General features: G+C 41.6%; 2 protein-coding genes and 1 long non-coding RNA gene across 4 annotated transcripts; 2 read left to right on the top strand and 1 right to left on the bottom strand.

Annotated features, from left to right (window-relative positions):
• Nucleotides 1–443: 443 nt before the first annotated feature.
• Nucleotides 444–4673, bottom strand: rmnd5b (required for meiotic nuclear division 5 homolog B). Of its 2 annotated transcripts, none has more exons than XM_077610378.1 (10): nucleotides 4529–4673; nucleotides 3136–3286; nucleotides 2914–3047; nucleotides 2718–2855; nucleotides 2547–2647; nucleotides 2278–2444; nucleotides 1604–1769; nucleotides 1434–1536; nucleotides 956–1110; nucleotides 444–871 (listed from the first exon to the last, which is right to left on the bottom strand). In XM_077610378.1, exons 2-10 carry the CDS (start codon nucleotides 3272–3274, stop codon nucleotides 808–810), a joined length of 1167 nt encoding a protein of 388 aa, XP_077466504.1. In that variant the 5' UTR covers nucleotides 3275–3286; nucleotides 4529–4673; the 3' UTR covers nucleotides 444–807. The 2 variants fall into 2 exon arrangements, with proteins under 2 accessions (XP_077466504.1, XP_077466503.1); XM_077610377.1 differs by having other exon boundaries at nucleotides 2914–3053.
• Nucleotides 4571–24793, top strand: LOC144082900 (uncharacterized). The gene is made up of 3 exons (XR_013303393.1): nucleotides 4571–4861; nucleotides 16560–16638; nucleotides 24652–24793. It is a non-coding gene; the product is annotated as an uncharacterized LOC144082900 (long non-coding RNA).
• LOC144082600 (uncharacterized) lies at nucleotides 7188–14863 on the top strand. The gene has a single exon (XM_077609856.1). The coding sequence runs from the start codon at nucleotides 7188–7190 to the stop codon at nucleotides 14739–14741; it is 7554 nt and encodes a 2517-aa protein (XP_077465982.1). The 3' UTR covers nucleotides 14742–14863.
• Nucleotides 24794–25078: the final 285 nt, after the last annotated feature.

A 25078-nucleotide genomic window follows, 5' to 3' on the forward strand; every position in this document is an offset into this window, starting at 1 on the left:
TTACAAACCCCCCAAAAACCTTACAAACACCGTACGACGAGTCGTACGGTGTTTGTAAGGTTTTTGGGGGGTTTGTAAGGGGAATCATAATCATTTATAAGGGCAGTTATCGGCAGAGGTTGACAGGTATGAAATATATTTCTCAAAAATGACAACAGACTACTTCCTTTTCATCTCAAGACGCAGCAGAGGCTTTTTCTACGTCTATTTAACATCGGGTTGTTGCGATGAATGGAAAGAGCGCACGTTTCACAGTTGCGTGTATTCCTTAAATATTGAAATGGAAGGAGAGGAAGGGAGGAAAAAATCTTGCTGGTGCAGTCTGTGACACAAGGGGGCGCCGCTCGCTCCGGCTAAAGTGATGTCTGAGTTGAAGACTCCGAAACGAATAGCTCGTTTTGAGTTCTGCTGTACATTTGTTCGTAAAGATGTTGTTCGAGACAGACGTTTGTTACTCAAACAAGCTTCATTGAAGCGCTGGGCCCAAAATTGCAAAAACAAACAAACATAATGAGCAGTCATTTCTCACAAGTCAACTCAAAAATCCCCAATAAGACACTCTATAAATAATAATCATTGATAACAACAACAACAAAAATGAAAAAAAGGGAATAAAACTAAAGGATTCTTAGCGGTGATTCTTTTGTCAGGACATTCACGTACGGCCGACTCCTTTCACTGCAGGTTGCCCTCGGATTCGATCGGGGGTTTCGGAAAGTGTCCCGCGGGCACCCTGATCGAATCTTCGCGCTTACGAAAACGAGTCACGGGCTGAGAAAAAAAGGGGAACGGACGAGGGTAAAGCCATCAAAAGTAGATCTGCTTGGCATGTGAGGGATTCTGCTCCATGGGACAATACGGGCATTTTAACCTGTCAAGAAACAAAACTTGGAGTTTGGGTACAGTTTGCAAAAGGGGGGGGTTGGGGCTTAGGGTTTGCAAAATCTTCACTTACTTGCCAGCGTTGGTCAACTTGTTGAGAGCATCTCTGGAAATAACATGGCCACAGATGAGCTTCATGGGGGGGTTGCTCTCCGAAGTTTGCTGTCGGAGGATGGGGCAGGCGAACACCGAATGGTACCAGCACTTCTTGCCCAGGTCGATTTCGATCTATGTTAGAGGAGCAATGAACAGAAAAACTGTCAAAGTTGATTGACAATTATTTTGATGGCGCGACTGGCCTTGAATGACCGATCGTATGTCAGTGCCGTCGTTGGTGATAGACCACCGATCCCTTTGAAAACTGCTTACAACGTATATTAAAAGAAATAATCCAACGTGATGAATTGAACTATATATATTTATTTATTTATTTCTGCTGTAGATGAACATTTGTGAATATTCGTTCGCTAACAACCTCCCGCTTCAAACGTATCAGACGTCTACAAGTGATAAAAACATTAAATTCAGAACAGAAGTGAACTAAAACTTACCGGCAGTTCGTCCTTGTGAGTCCAGACGCCGTTACATTGCCTTTGCTCGATCACCTGCTTAATGTTCATTAACACGGGCAGAGCCATGCAGCCCGAGGCAAAGCTGGGGGAGTAAAAGAGTATAAAAATTGACAAAAATACTGCACGGTTGAAGGGAAGAGAACGCTCACCTAACACTGAGAGGAGACTCTACAGAGAGACCCAATAAAGCGCAGGCGTCTCTGGTGAAGATATTGCAAATCTCAGCCCACTGATTGGTTTCCAGCAAACTACGGTAAGGAGAGTTCTCAATCCCATGACGCAGGTACACCAGGCTGCCCATCAGGATTTGAATATCTGCATGCAAAATCACAATTTACCAGCGAAAATACATCCCATTTCTTTTTTTGTCTGAACCACAACAGTCTTGTCAAAAATAAAATAAAAATCTGAACTTCAATGTAAAAACAAACAACATTGATGATATGGGAATTGAAAGTAGGATAACGCCATTTTGATAATATTTAATAAACTATACAGCAGGGGTGGGCAATCTAGCCAAAAAAGAATCATGATTATTTTTTTATTTTTACACCATATCTTTTATTCTAAATTCTTTTGACATTTTTTTCCTTGGTCCTATGATTTTTTTTTTAACCGGACATTTTTATACAATGGCATCTATCATTCAAACATACAATAAATAATATATATTGAACATTTAAACTAAGAACATCTCAAGTAGGATTCCATTGTGAAAAAAATATTTGTAATTGCATTAAGGTTGGTTATTAAACATTACAAACAACAATGTTTCCTGCCAGAAAGTGAAAGTTAGGCAGGGGAAAAAAAAGCTTCTTGTTACCTCTCTGGTGCTGCGAGGCAAACGGCTGGAAGTGCCTAGCGTACTGAAGCGCCTCCATCTGGTTGCCGATTCCGCCACCTAGCAGGCTGATGAAGTACAAGCGGTGCAATTTAAACTCTAAACTGCTGTTGAGGTCCAGGAGACGTTGGCGATTTGTCACTGCCCACCTGCCGATGTGCACAATTAAAAGTTCAACAATGCGCAAAGCCCACTACTACGTTATTTCCATGAAAAAAAATGGTTAGATTTTGTTGTAGCATTCAACATACTCAAGCGCTGGCCTCAGATTCTGCATCCTAAGTGCTTCAAGGATCCTGTTTAGCTCCAAGAAAGGCTGCTTCATGCTCATATCTATAACTACACCCGACTCCTGAGGATTCAAAAAAATGCACTTAAGTTATAAATATAAAAATAAAGCGGTAGAGGGTGACTTTTTTGACCTGACAAAGATCTTCTGCTACACTCAGCATGCCTTGTCTGTACAGGTGCTCCACTATGGTTTCACTCAAGTGTTTTTGCCTCTCTGGAGTGTCCCACACCGTTTCTGCAACCACCGCACTGATCTCTGCGTCAAAGTTCTGCAAAAACATAGCACGTAAAGTACTGGAGCAAAGGTAATTCACCACGGTGGCTTACCCTGTCGATGGCTTTTCCCACTTTGGAAACACTGCCGTGAATGTCCTTATGTCGTGAAGCCAGCATCTGCACTTCCTCTTTGATGTTCTTACAACACTGCGACATGGTCTGACACATGACGGCAATATCTCCCTCTTGGACTCCAGCAAAAGGGGAAAAAATAGCTCACATTTAGATGAAAAAATGCAATGGTGTATTCAGCGTAAGTTTGGTTATGCTCACCAAACTGATGCACTTGTCCTCTCATCTCACAGACGCTGGCAAGAAGATCGTTGAGTCTCTCCTCGGACTGGTGGCCGTAAATGACGAAGCGATGGAGGACTTTCTCCAGCTCTCGCTCGACACACCCGCACTGTTCCATGGTTTGCACCACCTAAAAGAAGAACCATCGGGGAAACTGGTTTTATCTGTTTCCTTCTTAGAGTTGTTTATTTACAATCCCCATTCTGGGTTTGGTTGTCACTTGTTTGCAAAAATGATGACCATCTTGTAAAGAAAACCTTTCATGCCCCATTTATTTAAACCCTAATATGGAGCTGATTGGATTAATTGGCTACCATTGACGGCGCTTGACGTCAAAGCCATTTTGACTAGGACGGGTGAATGAACGTTTGTTTATATGCTAAGGATGCCAGGGTGTCATTACTTTTCATTTGCATTTTATTAATTTATATTATTAAAACCACAAATACATACACATACTGTTGTGGTTTACTGAGATATTTACAGCGCCAATAAAAATCCAATGAAATGTTGATCGTGTGACAACCAACCTTAACTGCTGTTTATGGCAAAAAGCTAAGCTAGCAGCTAGCAAGTGGCTATTTTAAAGAATCTGAATCAAAACTGCAGCTTTGACTTCATACTTTTTAATGGTGACAACTTCATGACTGGAGGACTACTGTGCAAAGGCCCATAAAAAGCACAGTGAATACCTTTTAAAAAATTACAAATCACCTTTAAAAAAGAAACCTGTCTCTTCATAGAGATGTGACACTAAAATTCTCAAGTGATGCTATTCTGATCACTTCAATAAAACCTTGAGGGGGTCGAATCATAGTAAGAATGAGAACCAAGTCATGTGACAACCATCCCCGTTCTCCCCTGTACATACACAGAAGTCTACGGTCAGGCCTTATCAGTGTTGAGCCACAGACTTGTTGAGGCCTTTTGTTTATCAACAGGAGAAACCTAATTTAATCATCAGCTAATCGATGAAATTGTCAAAAAAGTGTATTCAGTCTGTCTTGAAATGCTTCTGCACTGTTGCTATAAGGACCACGTCCCGGTGTGACCTATTGTTTTCTAAATGCTTGCGTACTGGTAACCGTTAACGCAAGCTATATTAACAATATGTTGTGTTATAGATCAAGCGTCACGTGACATCAGATGCCATCCCGAAAGTATGGGTGGTATTTCCGCAGGAAAAAAGTGCACAAAACAGCGTAAAACACCTCATTTGTGTTAGCCGGCTGCTAAGACTTGACAAGGCCCAAATTGTCTCTGGATAGAATTACAAGGCATCGGGTGCTGTTTTTTTATTCCCTCACACAACGTTTCAAAAATCCGTAGCCGTGACATTAGATTATTACAAGTTTCAATGAAAGTCACTTACCCTAGCTCGATTAGTTAGCAAACATTAGCGTCAGTCGCCTGCCTACGTTGATTGATAGCAGTTGGAATGCGGATATTTCCGGTTCCGGTGTCGCATCATTACTCCAAAATAAAACAACAATTTGCGATTGATTTGGCACCTGCCACTTCTCAGGGTCACGTTCTAGCGTGTAGCTTTCTTAGACAAAAACAAATGAATAAAAAAGTAGTTTGCATGTAGACTTTTATATGTAATTTACATCTTGCTGAACCTGGAACAACCAAACAAGTGTGTGCCAAGCTAGAAGCCCTTTGAATCAACATTCTTTGATACCCACAAAGTTTTAAAACGGGGGTGAGTACCAAATGATTTGTTTTTGTTTACTCAATAAAAAATATCAAACTAACAATCGTATAAATATGTAATGTGTATATGTGCAACCACTGAATATTCTTTGATAACCACAACGTTTTAAAACGGGGGAGAGTACCAAATGATTTGTTTTTGTTTTCTCATTAAAAAACATCAAAAGTTTTAAAACGGAGGTGAGTACTAAATGATTTGTTTTTGTTTACTCATTAAAAAACATCAAACTTAAAACCGTGTGTATATATATGTGTATGTACATGTACATGTATGTGTAATGTGTATATGTGCACGTGATTGATACATAGTATTTACTGAGATGAAAATGGCGACCGTTTATACCTGTATATTGTTACACACCCTGCTATTATATATACAATTAAGGTTGCTTCAACCATTCTATTCTCAAAATTCTACACTGTTTCAGGGAGACAATAGAAAATTAACTAGATAATAGATTTGAGGAAAAATTAAATGCTTAGTTGTAGGCTATGAAATGCATAATTCTCAGAAAAGTGTTTGTTGTATTAGTATTTGTTCACAGAGACTCCACGTGTGCTTTTTGTTTTGCACAAGAGGTTTTAATTGTTATTTTATTTAACATTGACGTTTCTGAAATGTAACTAGAGTCAACGTTCATGTCCTGTTTTTCATGTCTGTGGTAAATGTAACCTGAGTTGAACCACCAAAAGCAAGGCATGGAAAAATGATGAGCCACTGTAAGCTCGTATACATTTTTGGCCTTTTAAAAATAAATCTGATGTCAAGTTCAGAAGTCATTTGTGTCTTGCAGCTACAACAATGATCTAAATGTTTTAGGTTTTTAGGTTATCACAACGGCTGAGCGACCGGGCAAAGAATGACCCACATAATCACATGATCATTTATTATGTTTGTTTGTTGTTGTTATGAGCAACTTTGGATTTAGCTGCAGTCAAATATTTTCCATTAGGATGTGTTGAATGACCAAATTATTTTTCAAAGTATTTTTCATTCAAATAGAGTTGAGTCAAACTTATCCTGCCTAACATTTTGTGTCTCTCATGGTGAGCCTTGTACCAAAATAAGTACAAAAGTTTCTGTACAAAAGTTATAAATTAAGGTATCAAGAGATGAGCATGATTACTTTTTTCTCGAATGCAACAATAGAGTACAAAAGAAAGCTGTCAATGTCAGATGGGCTGCAGTCATCTTTAACCTGCCCCCCCATCTAGATCTTGAATATCTATATACATGCATTCCCAATTTACATACAAGGTCAACTTCAAGAGAAAACTCAACATTGTGCTAAATGATATGGCTCGTACAATGTGCTTTGTATTAATATGCCCCTTCGTGTCTTGTCTGGGAAAGCAATGGCTAAAGAAATGGCTATCAGTCTCCGATAGTATGGTTCTATATTTGGACGGGCCCTGTGACTGCGCTAACCCTAAGTGTCAGATTCCAGTCGCACTCATCCGTCCTGGCTGGATCAGCATCTGCTGCTAACTATAACCCACCCGGCCCAGCATTCACAAGAAAGCTAATGCCTACCCACACAGTACAGCTCGAAGAAGAAAAGTGAAGAGCCGGGGTGGACTCAGAAGGCACTTTGACCAAGGCCAACTCCAAAGGGAGGGGCGGAAATGAAGACGGGAAGACTGGCAAGAGATGGAACTTGTTGCTTTTTATAAAATTTATTTTTATTTATTTATTTTTTTCATTTAAGCCTGATCTATGCCTCCACGTTGATTTGAAGCAGTGAGGCTTTTGGGTTTTACAAAGCTGGTCGTCTTCACTTCACCCTGAATTTTGTGGTACTCGTCCAAGAAATACTTCTCTGGTTGAGTGGCAGATTTTGTTCTACAGTTCTACAGAGGAACTGGATACTTTTTGGAAAAGACTAATCTTGGGGCAAGGTACAGTACACATTTTTTGTCATGGTAATATGCTATTGATTAAGCTTTTTTTTTGTGAAAGATGAGAATAGATAAGATAGTATCTTTGTAAAATGTTTTTGTTACTGTTCCCATAATACTTTCTATTTCAAAGACATTCTAGTTGGTTATGATTACACTATAGCTACAATATACTTACGGCAATGCAACCACAATTTCCGACAACGCCCACTTTCAACCAAAAATTCAAAATTATCAACGTTCTACTTCTTTGCGATAGATATATTTATATTTAGTAACTATATTTATAAAAAAGTGAGTGAGCTTTGCGCACCATATAGGTAATCCTATCTCCTTTCCAGTCTAGGAAGTGAACCACAAGCACAAAGAAGACAGACTGGATGGCACTTTGAGATTTTGGTGCTTATGGACTAGTGATGGACAGGTGGACTCTTCACGGGGACCGCTATTCCTTGCTGCGCAGTCCACCCCACACATCCTTTTCCTTACCCCATCGGGACGGCACCCCTAACCACGTTGAAATATTTGATATCACAAATTCTCCAAATCAACGTGGCGCCATCTCTGAGACCACCTGCTTGTGTGACATATTTGGGGATGATTGTGAGTCATCGTCGGCCCCAAGCAGTCCTTCCGTTGGATCCTTTGTACATTCCTACACCGAGGTAGAGAGGACAACGGTTGGATCACCCTTGGTGGATGATTTGAATGATTCTTCGGGCTCATACCATACAGCACCAGGCTCCATTGAAGGAGAAGGGGAGACTGCCGACCAAACAGAGAGGATTTACAGCCCTGTGCAGCAGGGTGAGTCCGGTGTGCCTGAGCAAAGTACAGTGAGCTCAGAGATTTCTAAAGATAGTCGCTCAAGTTTTGAGTTGAAAAGTAAACCCTACGTGCCTCAGCTAAACACAGCATGTGGTCCATCTGAATTTGACAATACTGACTTTGGGCCGAGGACCTCTTCTCCTGAACGTGACAGCTCCTCTAGCCTCTGTTCACAGGAAACAGCCTCATTACTGTGTTATCCCTCTGAGACGAGTGGTTCACCCTCATTACTTCACCCAGAAAGTGAACAAGTCAGACAAACTTATGGGTTAAAAATCAGAAGGCATAACAGTTTATCAAGCTTGTCACATCAATCTCTAACTCCAAGTCCTTCCTGTGAGCCTGTGAACTCCATCACTTCGTCCTCAGAATCAGTCAACAACCAGTGTCAGTTTAGAGAAACAGAACTTGACCCAGGGAGCGCACATCTGAACAAAAACACCAGCATATCACCTGGCTCCATAACATCTGATTTATCTATTCAATCTTCAAATTTAGATTTCAGAGCTGACCTTTCACCTCATTCACCTTCATCTGGATATACAGAATCCCCATCAATTGAGGCACTACCCTCTTCTGAGCCAAATAATACTCCCCATTTTCCTGAAAATCGACTATCATCTCCTTTCTATGAGCTGAGAGGAAGAGTCTCTTTGCCAGATCTTATGAGTAGAGGCACCACGCCAGATTACGAAACAGAACAGTATTCCCATTGCTCTGATTTGAGTGAAGATCTCAGCACAACAGAAGTTGACTTTAAAAGTACTGAGTTGGCTGTCATCTCAAAAGCTTCCCCAGGATATAACACTCCATCCCCTGTTAAATCATTAACCCCCTATGTAGATAGCAGTGCTGCGCCTGAATTAAAGCACAACCCTCCATCAACTGACTTATTGAGTGCACCATCTCCACTCGGCAAGAGTGGTTCAAGAACCTCCTCACCTGCAATCTCCAGGCCCAATTCTGCATCTTCTGAATATATCGCCAAGCCCCATACTTATTCCCCTGTGATTAGTTATAGTTTACCTCCATCTCCTGGAATTAGGAGCACTTGTTCTTCCATCGAGAGCACGCACACAGGTCCTTCACCTGAGATCAGAATCACAGAATCCTCGCCTCCGGTGAAAAGGAGAGACCACATCTCTGAAAAGCAAACAACAGAAAACACTCCACTTTTAGGGTCTGCCCCGTCCAGAAGTGCAACTTCCTCCCCTCACATTTCCGGAATATCTTATTCTGCTGTTCTAACGGAGAGAGGCCATACTTCCCTTTCTCCTGAGCTCCGTTGTCATTCCTCTCCTGAGTCTGACATAACACTTTCATCACCTACTAGAAAAAGCTCCTCCCCTAGCCCAGACTGTTCTCCTGTATTGGGATTTTCAAAATCAGAGCAACAGGCTGAAGTAAGGTTGTGCACATCTTCACCTCTGCTAATGCATTCAACTCCCTCACCTAACCTGGGCTACCAAAGTCTAGATTCATCACCTGATCCCAGGATTAGCAATCCTTCACCAACTATACCCTCTCCAGTGAACAGATATGACCAACGGTCACCATCAACTCTCTGTTCTGAGTACAACACCTACTATTTACAGCCTACCCCTCCTTTGGAGACATGCGAGGGAATTACCACCCCCGTACTTGGGCAACATATAGAATTGGAAACACAAACAGTTAGACCTGAATTTGATGTAAAAAAGGTAAACAAAGCAAATGACACTAAAAGCCCTCCCCCCGATGCGCTGATTCATTCGCCAATATCGAATTCACATTTCTTATCTGAGGAAAAGCTTGGCCAAGCATTCAATGAACAAGACTCAAAGGACGGAGTTCCAATGAAGGACGTTGCTGGTGTTACTAAAAATAAGTCATTTCCACCCAGTTTTCTGTTTGATAAAAAGGGACGGATTCAACATATTTCTAACAAGGCTAAATCTCTCCTGAGAGAAGAAAAACGACTAAATCAACACACACTCAATTCTATCACGCCACATTTTACTTCTGATCACTCAAGGCAAAGAGTTGGCGAAAGAACAAAGTTTGTGCAGCACATGGCCAACCCTGTAAACAGGAGGAAAACTCCCTCTCCCCCATTAACCAGATTTACTCCTGTACATATTATAGCACCTGAGAAACCACGCCGATACTGGCAGAACAGAACCTCTCCTGAATTTGAAGCTTCTTCACAGAAAACCAATTCACGAAAGACTGTGTTGAATCGGGAAACCCCCAATATTTCCCCACTAGATAACAATAATCTGCCTCAAAGTGTTGGACTTGGAAAAGAAATAGAAACGGAACGGAAAATGCAGCAAGCGGGAAAGAGAGAAAGGCAATGTGGGGTGGATAGAGAAAAACACAGGGAGGGGCAAGAGATTAATATGTGGGAGGAGTGGCAAAGGGATGTCAGTTGCAGAGGGGAACAGGTTGAGCTGTCATTCAATGCCAAGAATAGAAAAGGGCCTGCAAGTCCCGGTACAGCCCCCACAAACAGAGAGAGCTGTCACAGACTGCCAACATTACATACCTATTCAGAGAGTTTGCCTACCACCAGACAGCTACACGAACAGCAAAGTCGACATAAACTTTCCTCTCATCAAGAAAAGAGTCGTGGTCCAACCAGGCGACTTTGGAATCCTGCATCACAGAACAAGTTCAACTCTGGATCAGTCACAAACGGGCCTGGCCGCAGTTCAAGCTCTAGCATGGGAAGTGAATTGGATGAGGCAGACAATGAGGTGAAGTGGCTCACAGATGTGGCTTTTCGTAGCCTGTCCAGCCCTGAGGTAGATTACCTTGATATGTACAACTCCAGCCACCGATCATCGACCAACATATCTCAGACATCCACTCAGGAGAGCCCAGCTGGGATCAGTGGTGCTTGGCCAACCTACGCTGATTTCAGGGGTTCTGCAACAAGGCTGGAAAGTGATGACATTTCATTCCAGCAGCAATCTCTCCACCATTCGGATGGAATTGATCCAGTCCCCTCCTATGAGATTGAACGCTTTGAGTGCATCGATGTGGCTGTGGAAAGAGAAGACACAAGGAATATCAGAAGAGGAGTGCCAAAGAGACAGATCCAGTTGAAAAGAAAGGAGAGTTTGGATGACAGCAGCGAAAATAACAGCCCGGGCCTTCCTGCAACGGACAATAGCCCTTCACTTGAAAGGCCTTCCACAGAGAAATTGCTCAGACAATACAGTACACCAGCAAGAACCCAAGAAGGCTACACTTCTGAGCACAGCCCTGATCCTGCACAAAATGAACGAAAATCCAAATTTCAAAAATCAATTTCTCTGGATGAAACATGCTCTAAAACAAAGATGGCCACTTGCCTTATCAAGAGTGTTTTGTCAAAGAAGATGCAAAATGCTGAGAAAAAAAACGATGAGCCAGAGGGCGATGAAGCCACTGAGGAGCTCCAAAAATGTGACAACTTCAATTCCACTCTAGATTCTGACTATAATCACCCCTGCAAAAGTTTTGCTACGCAAGTAGAAGACAACATAGGTGATGACATCAGACAAGTAAAGAACTATCAAGAGAAATCCAACAAACGACCAAGTTCAAACAGCAAGAACAGAATTTCTAACTTTTCACACACCGACAGCCAACAGTGGGGTTTTCAGGAAGGCGATACAACCTCACTACAATCTAAAATAAAATCTGAATATAGAGGGCCTGTGGATAGTTCAAAGTCATGCGGCGGAATACAATATACAGATGATGGTAAAATATTGCATAGAAGCGAAGGAGGCGACTCACCGAATGCTTTTCCCGGGAACACGGGAGCTCCTTCTGCGCAGCCCGGGAGGGCAGGCCAACATCAAGAGTGTGAAAACTCAGAGGTCCATAAACAAGTGCAACAGGGTGACAAGAGCTGCCGCATGATACAGGAAACAGAGGGAACTATACCTGACGTAATCAAGAAAAAGAAAGCATCTCTCAATGTCTGCCTTACACCAGATGCCGAATACAATCGAGACATATCTTCACCAGATATCCATTTCAGACAGAAGAGAGAAAACGTCCAAGAGAGCAATTTAGATCTGAAAATGGTTGAAGATGCTAAAAATGAAGATAGTAAAGTCAAAGGCCCTATCCACAAAGTTAGAGATGTCAGAAGACTTGTGAAGAATACATATAATCTGACTTTCAAAGCAACCAGCTGTGTATCACCCTCAGACATCACTGAAGAACGGATTGAACAACCACATGAGACAAACAAGGATGGAATGGATGAGGAAGTAAAAGGAAAGACTGAAGGAAGGACAGTGGAGTTATGTGAGGAAAGAACAACTAAGTATATGGCCAAGAGAGAAGAGGAAAGAGGAGTGGAGGGGAAATATGAAAAATTGCCTACGTTACCCTCACTTCAGCAGTGTGAAGGTAAGCCTCATTCTCAACTGCATCCTATGCAAATACAATGCAAGGCAGTTTGCTGGAAAGACAATACAAATAAATTACAACACCCTAAAGACCCAGAGAACCATGACACTAAAACATCGAGCTCTATAAACAGAGAGCAAGATAAGAGCCCCCTACAGCCAGAGATCCAGGACCCACCAATTAGTAGAGTACCTACTAAACACGGCCAACCTGGTTTTAATATGGAGGCGGAATCGCTGATGTTGGACAGTGAGGACATGGTGATATCTGACAAAAAACCTCCCATGTCAGATAGTATTTCCAGCCTGCCACATAAGGAAAGAGAAGTGTCCACTGCTGTTGTGTTGATAAGAGATGGCTCTAGCCAGGCAAAGACCTGTGAACCACTTACTCAAAAAGAAGTTCCCACCCATAATCAGACATCAACTCCTGATGAGATGACAACCACTGGAAGTACCACAAGCAAGAATAATCATTCAGTTTCAATGTTATTGAAGGAGAAAGGCTACCAAGCTGACATAGGGGCAGTGGTAGGTAACAGCCAGAATACAACTGGGGGAAAAGAGGTCCCGCAAAAACATGTGAACTGCTTGGAGATCCCGCTGCAAACGTCTTCAGAAAGTTTAGGCGATCCTCATCAAGGAAAGACAATATCTGCTTCATCTACTGTTCCTAGCCTTGCCTCCCATATCGACAAGCCCTCAAAGGCCAGAGAGGACCAAGGAGGTCACGTTGACCTAAGAACAACTAGCCCACTGGTAAATCAAGAAAACCAACTTTCAACGTTAAACAAATACAACGAACACAAAGACTTTGAAGCAATCAAAAGACAGGACTCAACATTCCCCCCTAGATCACCTGCAATAAGGCGATTCAGACCTCAACCAATTGAGGTGAGGTCCCTTTCGAAAGAGACACCAAAGCAAGGGACAACCCCAAATAGCGCCGCAAAAAGTCCACAAACCATCAAAGTCAAATCTATTGCTAAAAACCTAGAAAAGCCAGTCGTACCACCAAAACCAACTTGTAAATTCAAACCTGCAGATTTAGGAGCAAAGACAAATGAAGTGCCTGCTATGACAAATGGAAAAGTTCAGAGTGAGGAGAAACCTCAAACAATAGTTGTGTCATCACCCACAATCTACAGGAAGATCCCCAGCGAGTCCTCCTCGACATCTAACCAAACGAAAAAACTAGCCGTTTCAGCTGTATCCAGCCTCAAACCTCCCACAAGCAAAATAACATCTACGACAATGCAGAGTGTTGCAAATCCGGGTGCATCGTCATCATCCAGCAATGAGGCCTCCAAAGGTCAGCAGCAGCACTTTTGGACAGCCCCTGTGAGATTAGCACATTCTACAACAGCAACATCAGCCTCCGTGCCAAGTGTTCCCTTCACCGAAGACCCTAATTCTGACACGGGAACAATACAGGTGCCTGAATCTTCTACAGAAGTCCGACCTTCTGTTGCCGAGCCAAACCCGCATGAAACCGTAGTGACATCTTCAAACAATCCCAAACCACCTGCTGCTATCGCCACACCACAAGCTCCCGAATACACACAGCGGCAATACTGCAGGCCATTGTCCAGTGAATGCGCTCACAGGGCTTTCGACGGCCATTCTTACGCCTCCGATGACCCTCCAAGCTACGATGAAAGAGAGAGTTTTAGTCCCCTGATGCCAGATTTGACCCACAGACGGCCAAATCGCTATCAGAACTCATTTCCTCCTCCTTGTTCTTGTACAGCTGCTTGTCCACCTCAGCCAGCTTTCCCTGCACCTCACCATCCCCATCACCACCGCAGCCCGCACAACCTTACCCCGCCCGCACCCCCACAGTCCCCAGGTCACATGATACCATATCAAGCACCCCAGCCTCTCCTGCGTCCCCACCAGTGCAGAGCGGATCCTCAGCCTTTGAGCTTCCAGCCCAGTTCATCACCCAAGTCAAGTCCTGTCGGTCCAAACCAGCCCACCGCCATGTTCCAGCCCCTCCACCAGCCTCCGGCATGCCCTCCACACATGCCCATTGATCCCAGACGGCTCCCTCACCATAGATCCCCCCAACAGCAGTCGTCTGGGATGCCAGGGGCTCCTTACAGTGATCCTGGCAACAGGCATTCCCCTGGACTCCCTCCCATGGATCCCCAATACCTGTGTGGGCAGTATGGCTCAGAGTACGGAGGTGACACATCCAGTCTGTATTCCGAGACCAGTTATGGGCAAACCCCTCGACGAGTCCTCCTTGATCCTGAAACGGGGAAGTATTTTTATATCGAAGTCCCTATGCAACCCTTGAGGAAGATGTTGTTTGACCCAGAAACTGGCCAGTATGTGGAAGTTCTCATCCCCCAACAAGGCATGTCTCACTCGGGCATTTATCCTCCAACAGCAGCGCCATATACGTCCCTTCACAACCCCAACATGTATGGCCCAGCTCCTCAGTACTTGCCCTATACCGCTCCCCCACCCGCTGCTCATCCTCAGCCTCAACATCAGCCACCTCGATATCCTGAGGCTTTATCATCATCGTCCATGCACCCAAATGCCCCCAGTGGCAGCTACAGAAATTGCTCTGGTCAGGGACCCAAACCAGAAGGTCCAAACCATCCACCAATGGACCAGAGCTACCTGGATGGTATGTATTACGTTCCCACAGGGATGAATACCGGCTCCAATCAGACTCCGCCAGTCTACTACCATAAACATCCACCCGGCCTTCCCCCATCAGGTGGTAAAAGGTCCTGAAATAGCAGACATGGGCGTCTTGCTGGAGCCCGTCAAGTTTTAAATACACACTGTATAGAGTCGGTGCCTAATGTTAGCTTGTAATGTTATTTGAGTTTTCATTCACTGCCTCTTATTCTCCTTTCAGCGACTAAAAAACAAAAACATTTGTGAGATAATGCTTTTTTTAAAACTAATGTGAATGGGATTCTCGGTGAAATAAATAACTTCACTCCTCCAACATTTTCTTTCTCATTTTTTATACAAGACACTCTAAACTCATCTTTCTCAGAGCTCAAACTAAACAGGGAACTGTTGTGTGTGCACAAGAGAACTTCTCTCTTGAAACTTGAAAATGTTGTAAAAGAACCCAAGTTACTTTGTCAGTGGATTTTTTCAAAAATTAACAAAAGAATTGTGTGCATGATCTCTCTCACGGCAACGCCAATAAAACAGGTCACATGCTCTACTGTTTTACTCATTCTTTCTCATTTATCTATGCCATGGTAATACTGCCCAATACATATATATATATATATATATATATATATATATATATATATATATATATATATATATATATATATATATATATATATATATATATATGTACTTGTACTTGTACCTTACAAGCTTTGTTTTTGAACAAGACCTCCTAGGGATAAAGATTTATTTGACATTTTTCAAGATTTAAAAATCGACCAAAAAATTAAAATTGCACATTCAGAACAGAAAGAAGATACCTGACGTCTCTGTTACATAAAAATGTTTTCAATCTTTTATGTACATTAGTAAAGTGATAACCATTAAGATCATTTTTAAAATCATTGTGTTGAAGTGAACCATTGAAATAAATTCCCCCTGTACTTACATTATTAATTCTATATAATTCCTACATTTAAGGTTAATTATTGACGTTCCAGTTGTGTTTTGTCAACTATGTCCATGAAAAGTGACTAAAAGTTAGCAGTGCCATTGCTTGATTGTCACTATGCCTGAGTAACTGCTAGAGGACGCCACAGTCAAATAAATATGAGGGCCCAATCTGTTGAGTTTATTGTTGTGGTTGTAGATTGTAATGGTGTGTGTATAAGTGCATTGAATCATACAAATGAGCTTTTAAATTTTTTTTAGATTTTTGTCCTTTATGTTAAATTTCATTCATTTAATTTCATTTTCTGAACCGCTTTATCCTCATTAGGGTCCAGAAAAACAGTATTATTTTGTAAAATAAGGGCAAATGAATGAAAATTAAAAAAAAAAAATTAAAGCAAACAAATCATTATCAACACAAATGTAACTTCAATGTTTCTCTGATGTGTCAATCAAAAGTGATCATTTTTATTTTCATAAATAATTATTTTTATAGCAGTTCCTTACTATCGTCCATGATGCATTGATGACATAGCAACATGGTGTGTTCTTTATAAACAAGAGTTTAATTGACTTGGAGTTGAATGTCATTACAACAAACATATTCATTCAACGTGTCACACTTCAAGGTGCTAAGGTTCAATGGAAGTGCAGCGTTTTGATCGTGCCCCTTTGATAACAGGAACCACACCTAATCAAACCTTACTCTTATCTATGTCTGACATGCCATCACGATCAATCACATCCAGGGCAAACTCATCTCTCACACCTTTTCCTTGCCTTGGATGTTCACCTCAGCATCCTCATCATTGCTTATCAGTAGTATATAAATTCATATACACATGTATAGCAACACATTAAAGTTGCGAATGTGGTTCTCGACTAGGTACACTGATTAGCATTTTAATATCATGTATGACCGACCGACTAATGTTTGTCGTCCTCTTTTCTTATGTTTTTCTTTAGTTTCAATGGAGTCTTCTGGAAATTTAGTCAACAGGACAAATGGAAAACCTTTCCGCTGCTATCAGGAATGTGGAAACAGGTAGGCGGTTTGGGCCAGGCTGTAAGATAAACTGGTTTAAGATGATAAATGGAAAATACTTTCGGTAGTAAGATGTGTTTCCTTGCATTTTTAATGATCGGCTTTTAGTGGAGGACAAAAGAAATGTGTAAAACCCCAACTGTTGATTACTGTATTGTTGACTGTGAAGTTCATCAGCTTCTTGTCATTTAGTTGGCACGTTACGCTTTGTATCCATCAATAACAGGGAGTATCCAAGCAAATGCATTCCTTATCAATTATTTAAGTACATGTTGAGTATTTTATTATTTGATTAGTCTTTGGCTGGGATAGTCCACCAGGTTGACTTTTGGCTTATCCGCTTAGTTCTTATCAAGTCTTACTGTGTTTTTTGTGCATATAAGACGCCCTTAAAATTGTTGAATTTTACAAAATCTTGCGTATAAGCCGCCCCCTATTCACAATTTTCACCTCCATATTCATGTTTTAATAGGAAGTACTACAAATGTGTTACTTTGAAGGGAAAATCTTAAGATAAATCATCGCATGTGGTATTTCTGAGATACTGTATGAATCAAAAGCACATTATTAGGCTCATCATTTTATTGAGTTACAAAGGCGGCTTATATGCGAGAAAATACTTAAACTTAAATTATCTCATTTTTTAAGTCAAGTTCGCTTCTCTGTGACTTCCGGACTGCTTTCTGAGCAAAAAGATCGCAAAACGAGCCAGATTGAGGACAACCAACCTGAAGGCTTGTTTTACCTGCATGCCCATATAAGGCATGTGCTTCCGCAGACAGACAATAAGTGACTGAAGAAGAGAAAAGATAAGAGAAAGAGCTGCAGTGAATTTGAGAACACCCGCAAGCTCATTCATTCAGTTTCCTAGCAACCGCATAGCCTCATAATAATAAGTAGGCTTTACCGTTAGGGCAGGACTATATGGCAGGTGGTGTAACTACCTTGTGTCACAGCTGATTGGACGTCATCTCCTTTCTAAATGAGCTCATCCTCAACTCCTCTTACAGTTACTCTTTGGTCATAAGCAACCCAGCATCACATGACTCATCTGTAGAAAACTCTTGTTGGTTCTTTGGATCCCTGTCTCATACTTGGAGATTCTGGGTTTGAATCTCATTGCATGCTGCTGTGAATGTAAATTGGTTTGTAACTAGTCGACGTCCAGTAAATTTCACCTTGGCGGGTTGGCGGCGAATGAACATGCCAGCACTGGATGTCCATCGCTGTCATTTGCAATCTCGTTTCCTGCCATTGGCTCGCCACCGATTCAGGGTGTCCCCTGCCTCTGGCCCGGAGTCAGCTGGGATAGGCTTCCATATTTTCCCAATGAAAACAGTGCTTCGAAAATTAAAAAAAGAAAATTGTACTTCTTTGGTAATTGGATTTAAATGTTCTGAGCATAAAAGTATTGACATGTTTTACTATAACTTACTAGAATTTGTATTTTTTTAATATAAATTATCATTAATGATAACTTTTGACCCAGGAAAACCAAAAAAAAGCATGCATGTCATTTTCAGCCAGAATACACTCATTAATTGAATAAAAATACACTTAAACTCAAAATACTGCCAGGGTATGAATAATTTGGGAATTGGGAAAAGAACAATGGAATCAAATGTCGACTTGGAAATCGTAAGTCTAGACTTCAAGGAACCCCGCAATGTCTCGAAAGGAAATTGTTACTTATATTCTACACACGTGCCCCGTGACATTAACCCGCATGCATTATCCAGCCCTGAAGAATGAGCTAGCTTAAGATGATGTCATGGCCCGATCACTTTACCCGAGCTTCTCGCAGGGGCACAACGTGAATGGCAGATCAATGAGGAATGGAAGGAATGGGCGTCAAGGGAGACAGTAAATCATAAGTCCTGTCTTACATCTTGATGGGAACAACACTTTCAATCAGACAGGGCTTCAAGATAATGAAGTCCAACCTGCCTCATATTCATGTGACCAACCTCCTTTGGTCTCACTTAGTGGCCAGGTCCGTTGTCGGTCACTGAATTCTTCCGACATGAGGTACAAGTCATGAGTCATGCACAAAAGGGTGGCCCTGCACACACAGACATCACTCATTTAATAATATGATGAGCGCACAATCACATCACCCAGCTGCACTTTCTCTTGGAAGTAATCATATTAGCAGGCCCTGTTTGGCCACATGCTTTTTCACTATCATCAAGCAGCCGAGCGGAAGCAGCGACACAGCTTGAACAATCCATGGCATGTCACTGGGTACTTGGGACTATATAATGTAACAATATACAGGATGGTGAGGAGTCAAGGCCTGAAGTTAACACTTGGGTCGTAAAGAAGGGGGGGAACATTTGTATTGTGTAGTATGTCTTAGTATAATGTTATGAATCAGAATGATACTATTTAGATTTTGGGGGGGGGTATTTTTTTATAGTGAAATGTATCCAATTGATCTTATCAATTATTTTTAGCCGGTGAACAAATATGGATCCTTCTAGTTGCTCTTTTAAAATTGTCCAAATTCCAGCCTCTGTGTAGGGTAAAGTTGACTGGTTGTCATCCTGCATCCAGCTTGTGAAAAGTCTAAGTTTAAAATGTAAAAGGGTAACATATGCTGAGTCCAAAACAAATCTGATGAATCACTCTGTTCCAAATATACAACTATAAAGAGTTTGTTAACCACCTAGCCTGCCATTATCTTACGTGAATATCACTTGGCTCATGTAGGCTTACCAAATACTAAGTCAGATGACGGAAAGTGAAAAGAGAGGAAGGTTTCGAAAGCAAAGATGGCTTCATTTCCCTATTCAAACCCAAATTCTATTGTCACTTCTCATTTTCTCTGTAATTTCACAGTGGCGTTGTGAAGGCGTGGCACAGAAGTTTATTTAAGGTTAGTCATGAACAAACAATGACATCCAAGTGAAAGCTAAACGATACCAACAATTATATACATACTTTTGACTTTTTTTTCATCAGTCCTCCATATGTCTGATTCAAATCCAAATTTTATCTAATTGGTATCAAAGTCTGCAATTGGCTAGCCACCAATTCAGGGATAGTTAGCTGGGATAGGCTCCAGCACCCCCGTGACCCTTGTGAGGATAAGCGGTACAGAAAATGAATGACTATTTGTTGTCAATAAGAGAAAATGATCTTCTGTTAATTCAATATTTAACTTTATTGCATTTTTTTCCAGTCAGTTTATTATGCAAACAAAATGAAGCAATAGGATAAATGCCTTTATTTTTAAATTGCTTGGCAACCGGTAACACCAACCAATATCATTTCAAAAGTATACCATATAGTATGTAATTGCACCTTTAAGGACAGGCTAAACTAAATTACAAGGTTGAGACCGTCATAACAAGCCCAAGGCCATTGGTGATATGTATGTTATTAAGAACTCATATCATGAAGAACATGACAACACTACGTGAAACACACAGTCCCCTGTTGTCTGATCATATGTGGTTAGTTGGTTGTGAGTCATTTCTTAAACTGTTGTGACTTTTTCATCGCAAAACAGTATTTACCCTAAAGCTGCGATTAACTCTCACGTAAAGGATTAGTGCCTGACATTGATTTTTTTTAAGGCAAAAACTGCTTCCAACATCAGTGTGATATTTGTTTTTGCTGGATTAGCAATGCATCACAATTCATTTGCATTGTTGTATATGCACTGCTGCCTGCATGAGTTTATATATTTTGTTTGCTGATTATAAAGTGATTGGAGTGCACTTGCTTCTTGAATAACTGGTATTATCCTGAGAAATTTGATCATTTGCATCACAAGCATAGGTAAATTTGACATTTGAATCAATCATTGAAACTGTTGTCTGTATGTCTTTAAAAATACACGTGTACATAGCATTGTTGTGCATAAGGGTAATTATGTCTTTAAATGTATTCATCTAAAAGGGAACTACCTTCTCGAGGATATCCCCTGTTTTGATGTGACTAACAGGTTGTGTGGGCGCACTTTTCCATTAGGTCAAAAAATCTAATTGTTGATTAGCAGCTGCGTTATCTGTGATGATCCAACCATGTTCTCATCATCACTGTGTGAAATGTTAGGCGTTGGCGTGTTTTATTTTGTTATTCATTTGTCACCTCAGGTGCTTGTGTGTGATATCAGTCCAAACAGCAACAGAAGGGGGAAACGGGACTTTTGTTTTTGTGATTGAGATGTGATTGAGTCATAAGGGTAGAGGGAGGGTGCCTTAAGAAGGCCTCTATTGTTGTTAAGAATGGAAAAATTCAGGCAACAAATTCCATCCCATCAGTCCACCCATGCAAACTGATAATAAGCCACCAAACATTTTAAATAATACTGGTCTTTTTCCAACTCCGCATTATTTCTCAGTTGTAGTCCATTAGAATATTCCCGCAGATAGCATAGCCAAAAATTCCCTGAAATATTATATGTCATTTTTCTAAATAAAAGACCATGCTGATGAGTCAATCAGGTTTTTATGTATAATATTTAGTAGTACGGCTCAGGACTCGGTTGCAATCGTGTGGTTAAGGATGGCATGTTTCCAGATATAACCAAAGCATCTATACCGCTCACATACACAGACATTCTTTTCCCTATTTGAAGAGGAGTCATGGTCGTGGAGTATAATTGCACCTGAATAAAAACCTCCACGTGAACCTCACAAGCTGTCTGCTTGCGTCACTGCAGACTGCCGGGCTTTATTTCTGCAACCACATCTCCCACGGTGGATGTGTGCACAAAATCAAACTTGTATGGAAACCCTTGGCCATGACTCTTCACCACAGCCACCGCTGCTCTGGGCAGCCTCTGTTTGGGCAGTTCAAGAGGTGTACGATTTTGTTCCATGGCTTTCTAAAGATTGTGTGTGATCTTGCAAACATTAAGAATTTGCCACCACACAGAAGGCCCCTCTGTCTCTTATTCGCTATTGGATCTACACCAAAACCTGCCGAAACAACAAACGCAAATTCAATATGGACGTATCTATTTTGGTTATATATTTAGCTTATGACCGCCTGACTGTATCATGCCAGCGATGTTAACTAGCTGGAGCAAGGCTATATTTACACTGGGCTGGGCATCCATCACCACAGTGCAAACGCTTGGACAACCAGTCAAGCGAGGAAAGGAAAGTGTGGTCCATCACTCACTGACGTCCAATCGCAGGGTTTCTCTATTTAAATCACTTTGCAAACACGCCATGGGTCACTAGCATTCCTTCTGTTTTGCACCTAAAATGCACATGCATAGAGTGGACTTACCCTGCATGCAAATGTGTTTGTATTCTTGACTGCATGGTGTCCTGTGACAGAAAATATCAGATGGTGTCACCTGGGCTCATTGCCCGGGCACACAGCACCTGAATGACCTCACTCAAGGCACGCATACAAAATAACACATCAACTGTCAAACAGAAACTAGATGGACTGCCTGCAACTTCAAATAGACAAGTAGACACACAGCCTGCCAATGACGGACGCATTTAAAGCAGACAGACAGAGGTCAGACTGTCTGCGTTGAAACTTTCCTGCATTTTGGGGTTTGCGGGTAGGCAAGGCTGGCAATAAAGATGACGACGCAATACAGAGTAGTGTATAAGTTGCCATTATAGACTGGCATAATGACCAGATAGAATTATTGTGCGGGCCAATCGGTAATTCCAATACAATCAAAAGGAAAACTGGAGCCTAACCCAGCCAGTAGAAGCAGTCTGCCCTGTAGGGACACCCTGAATTGGTTGCCTGCCAATCGTAGGGTATAAATGCAGTCATACATGTTAACATTAAGATAAGGGGATTTAAGGCAAAAAAATTCTGTTATAATGCATAGCATAACTTGTAATTTCTGCAGCAGCAACTGTGAAGACCTATCGACCATCTTCAAGAGTTCACCGCCCCAAATATATTTACTGTATCAATTTAAACTTAGTTCTCAAAACAAAACGTTGACTGTGTTACGGCACATATCGCAAGGAACTCCTAAATTTGCCCACTTGTACTATTTCAAAGCACAATTGTATTTGTAAGACTCAGTGATGAAGAATGTGAAGAATAAGGAAAAAAAATCCAACGCAAGAAAACAATTGTACACAAACTTTTTCAACACAATGTATCGTTTAATCCCAAATCTACGAAACACTAAGTAACGGACTTTTGATGTTATTTGTGTTCTTATACATGTCCAAATTATCATAAAAATACGATGCGATGTTGACTGGATAGCATATTAGCATACACTAATTAGTCTACTTTGAAGCAAACTATTTTGTGTATGTGTTTGTGCATCACTTTTGTTGGCGTGTCTTTATGAGTGACATCATATTCATATTGAAGACTGTGAGTCCGTTATGGAAAGGCGTCTAGGTGCACATTCAGTCTCTTGCTAATCCCCATTTTTAGCAAAGGACTAAATTCAACCACAGTCTCATACTGTTCTACCCTGTGGACCTTAAGTTTGGATCTTCACTGCCATGTTTATTGCTGAGGTAGCCGTCCATCCACGCCGAAGCGGATTCTCCCGCTCTCTCTCGGGATTTGATCAAAAGTTGGCTGGGCATGCACAACTTCAGTTTGCGTCCAACTTGCTCTCCAAGCACTCCGGCTGGCGACAAATAGTTCGTTCACAGCGCCCCGTTCCGGCCAAGGACTCTGATGGTTGGATATCTTCTTTGCAGGGGACAGGTTGTTAACACCTTGGAGTGGCAAAGAAGCTTGCCATGTAGGGACATTTGTCTGTGAGCTTAGAAACCCTGAAACCCAAGAAGCCTTTCAAATCCCCTGACTGCCTCTGGAGTATTAATAACGCTGCCATACACACACACACAAGTCCGACTACCTACTGATTAAATCGGGCCAGTGCGGGGAAGAGGTCATTGCGTGCAGTGTTCAGATGCCATAATACCTTTCACCTGCCTGTGCCCTCTGAAATGTAGGGGGTGCAATGTTGATGTCAGGGTGTGACTGTGCTGTAATGAGACCACTTAAATGGCATCATGTTAACCTGTAAATTAACACCAGCAGCTACCCACAACCCACCACGACTGTGCAAATGCACAAGCCTCTTGGATGGTGAGGTCATGATGGTCTGTAGATCCTTGTCATGGGGTGGGGGTTTGCTGAGGTGCAGCTGACTGCTATAAACATAGAACCCCGAGTGGGAGTCGGGGGGATGCTCTGAATACGCACACTCGGTAAACTCGTACACCCCCCGTCCTCCCAGCCATCTCACCTTTTAGATCCCGGTGCCTATACACAACAACTTAATATCCGTTGAGATTCTGAAAACCGCGTACCTGTGTGGACATTTTTAGGTGTGCTTGACTAAATAGAACATTTTTAAATGAAGTTGAAGCACAGCTGCTCTAGTCACAGCGCCGTGTTGTGACCTCTGAGCTAAGCACAAGGACTACACATACAGTTGCCGCCATACACGATGTGCTATAAATCGTGCTTGTGTTGATAGCCGTAATCTGCAATGCGCATTGGTGTGGTGACATAGGCTAAAGAGTTCAAACTATAGAGAGAAGGACACGCAGAATGGAAACTAACAGTGTTTTATCACCTAGAACTGTAACAAGTCGAACTGATGTACTGTTGTCAGATCTGTTATCATCTAGTGCGGTTGCACTTTGGAAAAGTACCACAAACTTGGAGCTGGGAGGGATTCCTTTGCACGCATTCCTGAGTCGTGAGGGAAAAAAATCACTCAGTTTGATGTCAAGTTCATAGGATGTGTTCCTGAACATGTACAGACAATGCAGCGGTCTTACCACACCTTCTCCACATCTCCTCTCTTTGTGGTTTGATAAGAACATTGTTTCACAAGAATGATTGAGCAAGATTATTCATACCCATGAAAAACACCATCTATCGTTCAATCTCATGTAACGTGCTTGGCTCTTCAGTTTAAAATGAGAATTAATTCTTCATCTCAAGGGAAATCGATGTTTTTTAACATCCTAACAAATTTAGAAATTTGAACTTTATTTTTAGTGCCACACATAACATGATTTCTCTTTGTGAATTCAGGACAAGAACAGCTCTGGTGCAGAAACTTTTCTTGGAGGAAAGCAGCCATTTACTGTACAGGTGGTGTTAATAACCCTCTGGACTGGCTTTCTCCACACTGCAGTTAGAGAACCACAGAGAGATGCTGTTGCCCAGCACTGGTTCCACCGACCAGCGGTAGGTAGAAAAACACTACTAGTAGCTCAATTCCTAAATTAGTCCTAAAAATCCTTAGTTAGTAGTTTCTGCTTTGACTTCTTTAAGATAGATTCACAATTAACAGTTCAGCTCAGGCCAATGACACATTTTAGGTGTGATAAAGTGTTATCCCAATACTTTTAACCACATGATGTGCAAACATCCACTTAGTAGTCTCTCAGAAATGCACGTAATATCCCTATTTCCAGTACTCGTGTTAATGAGAGTGCTTGTAAAACATTCCACTGTT

This window comes from Stigmatopora argus, chromosome 9 (genome assembly GCF_051989625.1).
Source record: "Stigmatopora argus isolate UIUO_Sarg chromosome 9, RoL_Sarg_1.0, whole genome shotgun sequence".
Classification (NCBI taxonomy): domain Eukaryota; kingdom Metazoa; phylum Chordata; class Actinopteri; order Syngnathiformes; family Syngnathidae; genus Stigmatopora; species Stigmatopora argus.

Excerpts from the sequence above, each read along its gene's own strand:
- rmnd5b (XM_077610377.1), bottom strand. The coding sequence starts at position 3,274 with ATGGAACAGTGCGGGTGTGTCGAGCGAGAGCTGGAGAAAGTCCTCCAT. Across the intron at positions 3,054-3,135 it reads AGGACAAGTGCATCAGTTTG|TCCAAGAGGGAGATATTGCC; the intron begins GTGAGCATAACC and ends CTTTTGCTGGAG. Across the intron at positions 1,770-2,277 it reads TGCCTCGCAGCACCAGAGAG|ATATTCAAATCCTGATGGGC; the intron begins GTAACAAGAAGC and ends TTTTGCATGCAG.
- LOC144082600 (XM_077609856.1), top strand. The coding sequence starts at position 7,188 with ATGGACAGGTGGACTCTTCACGGGGACCGCTATTCCTTGCTGCGCAGT.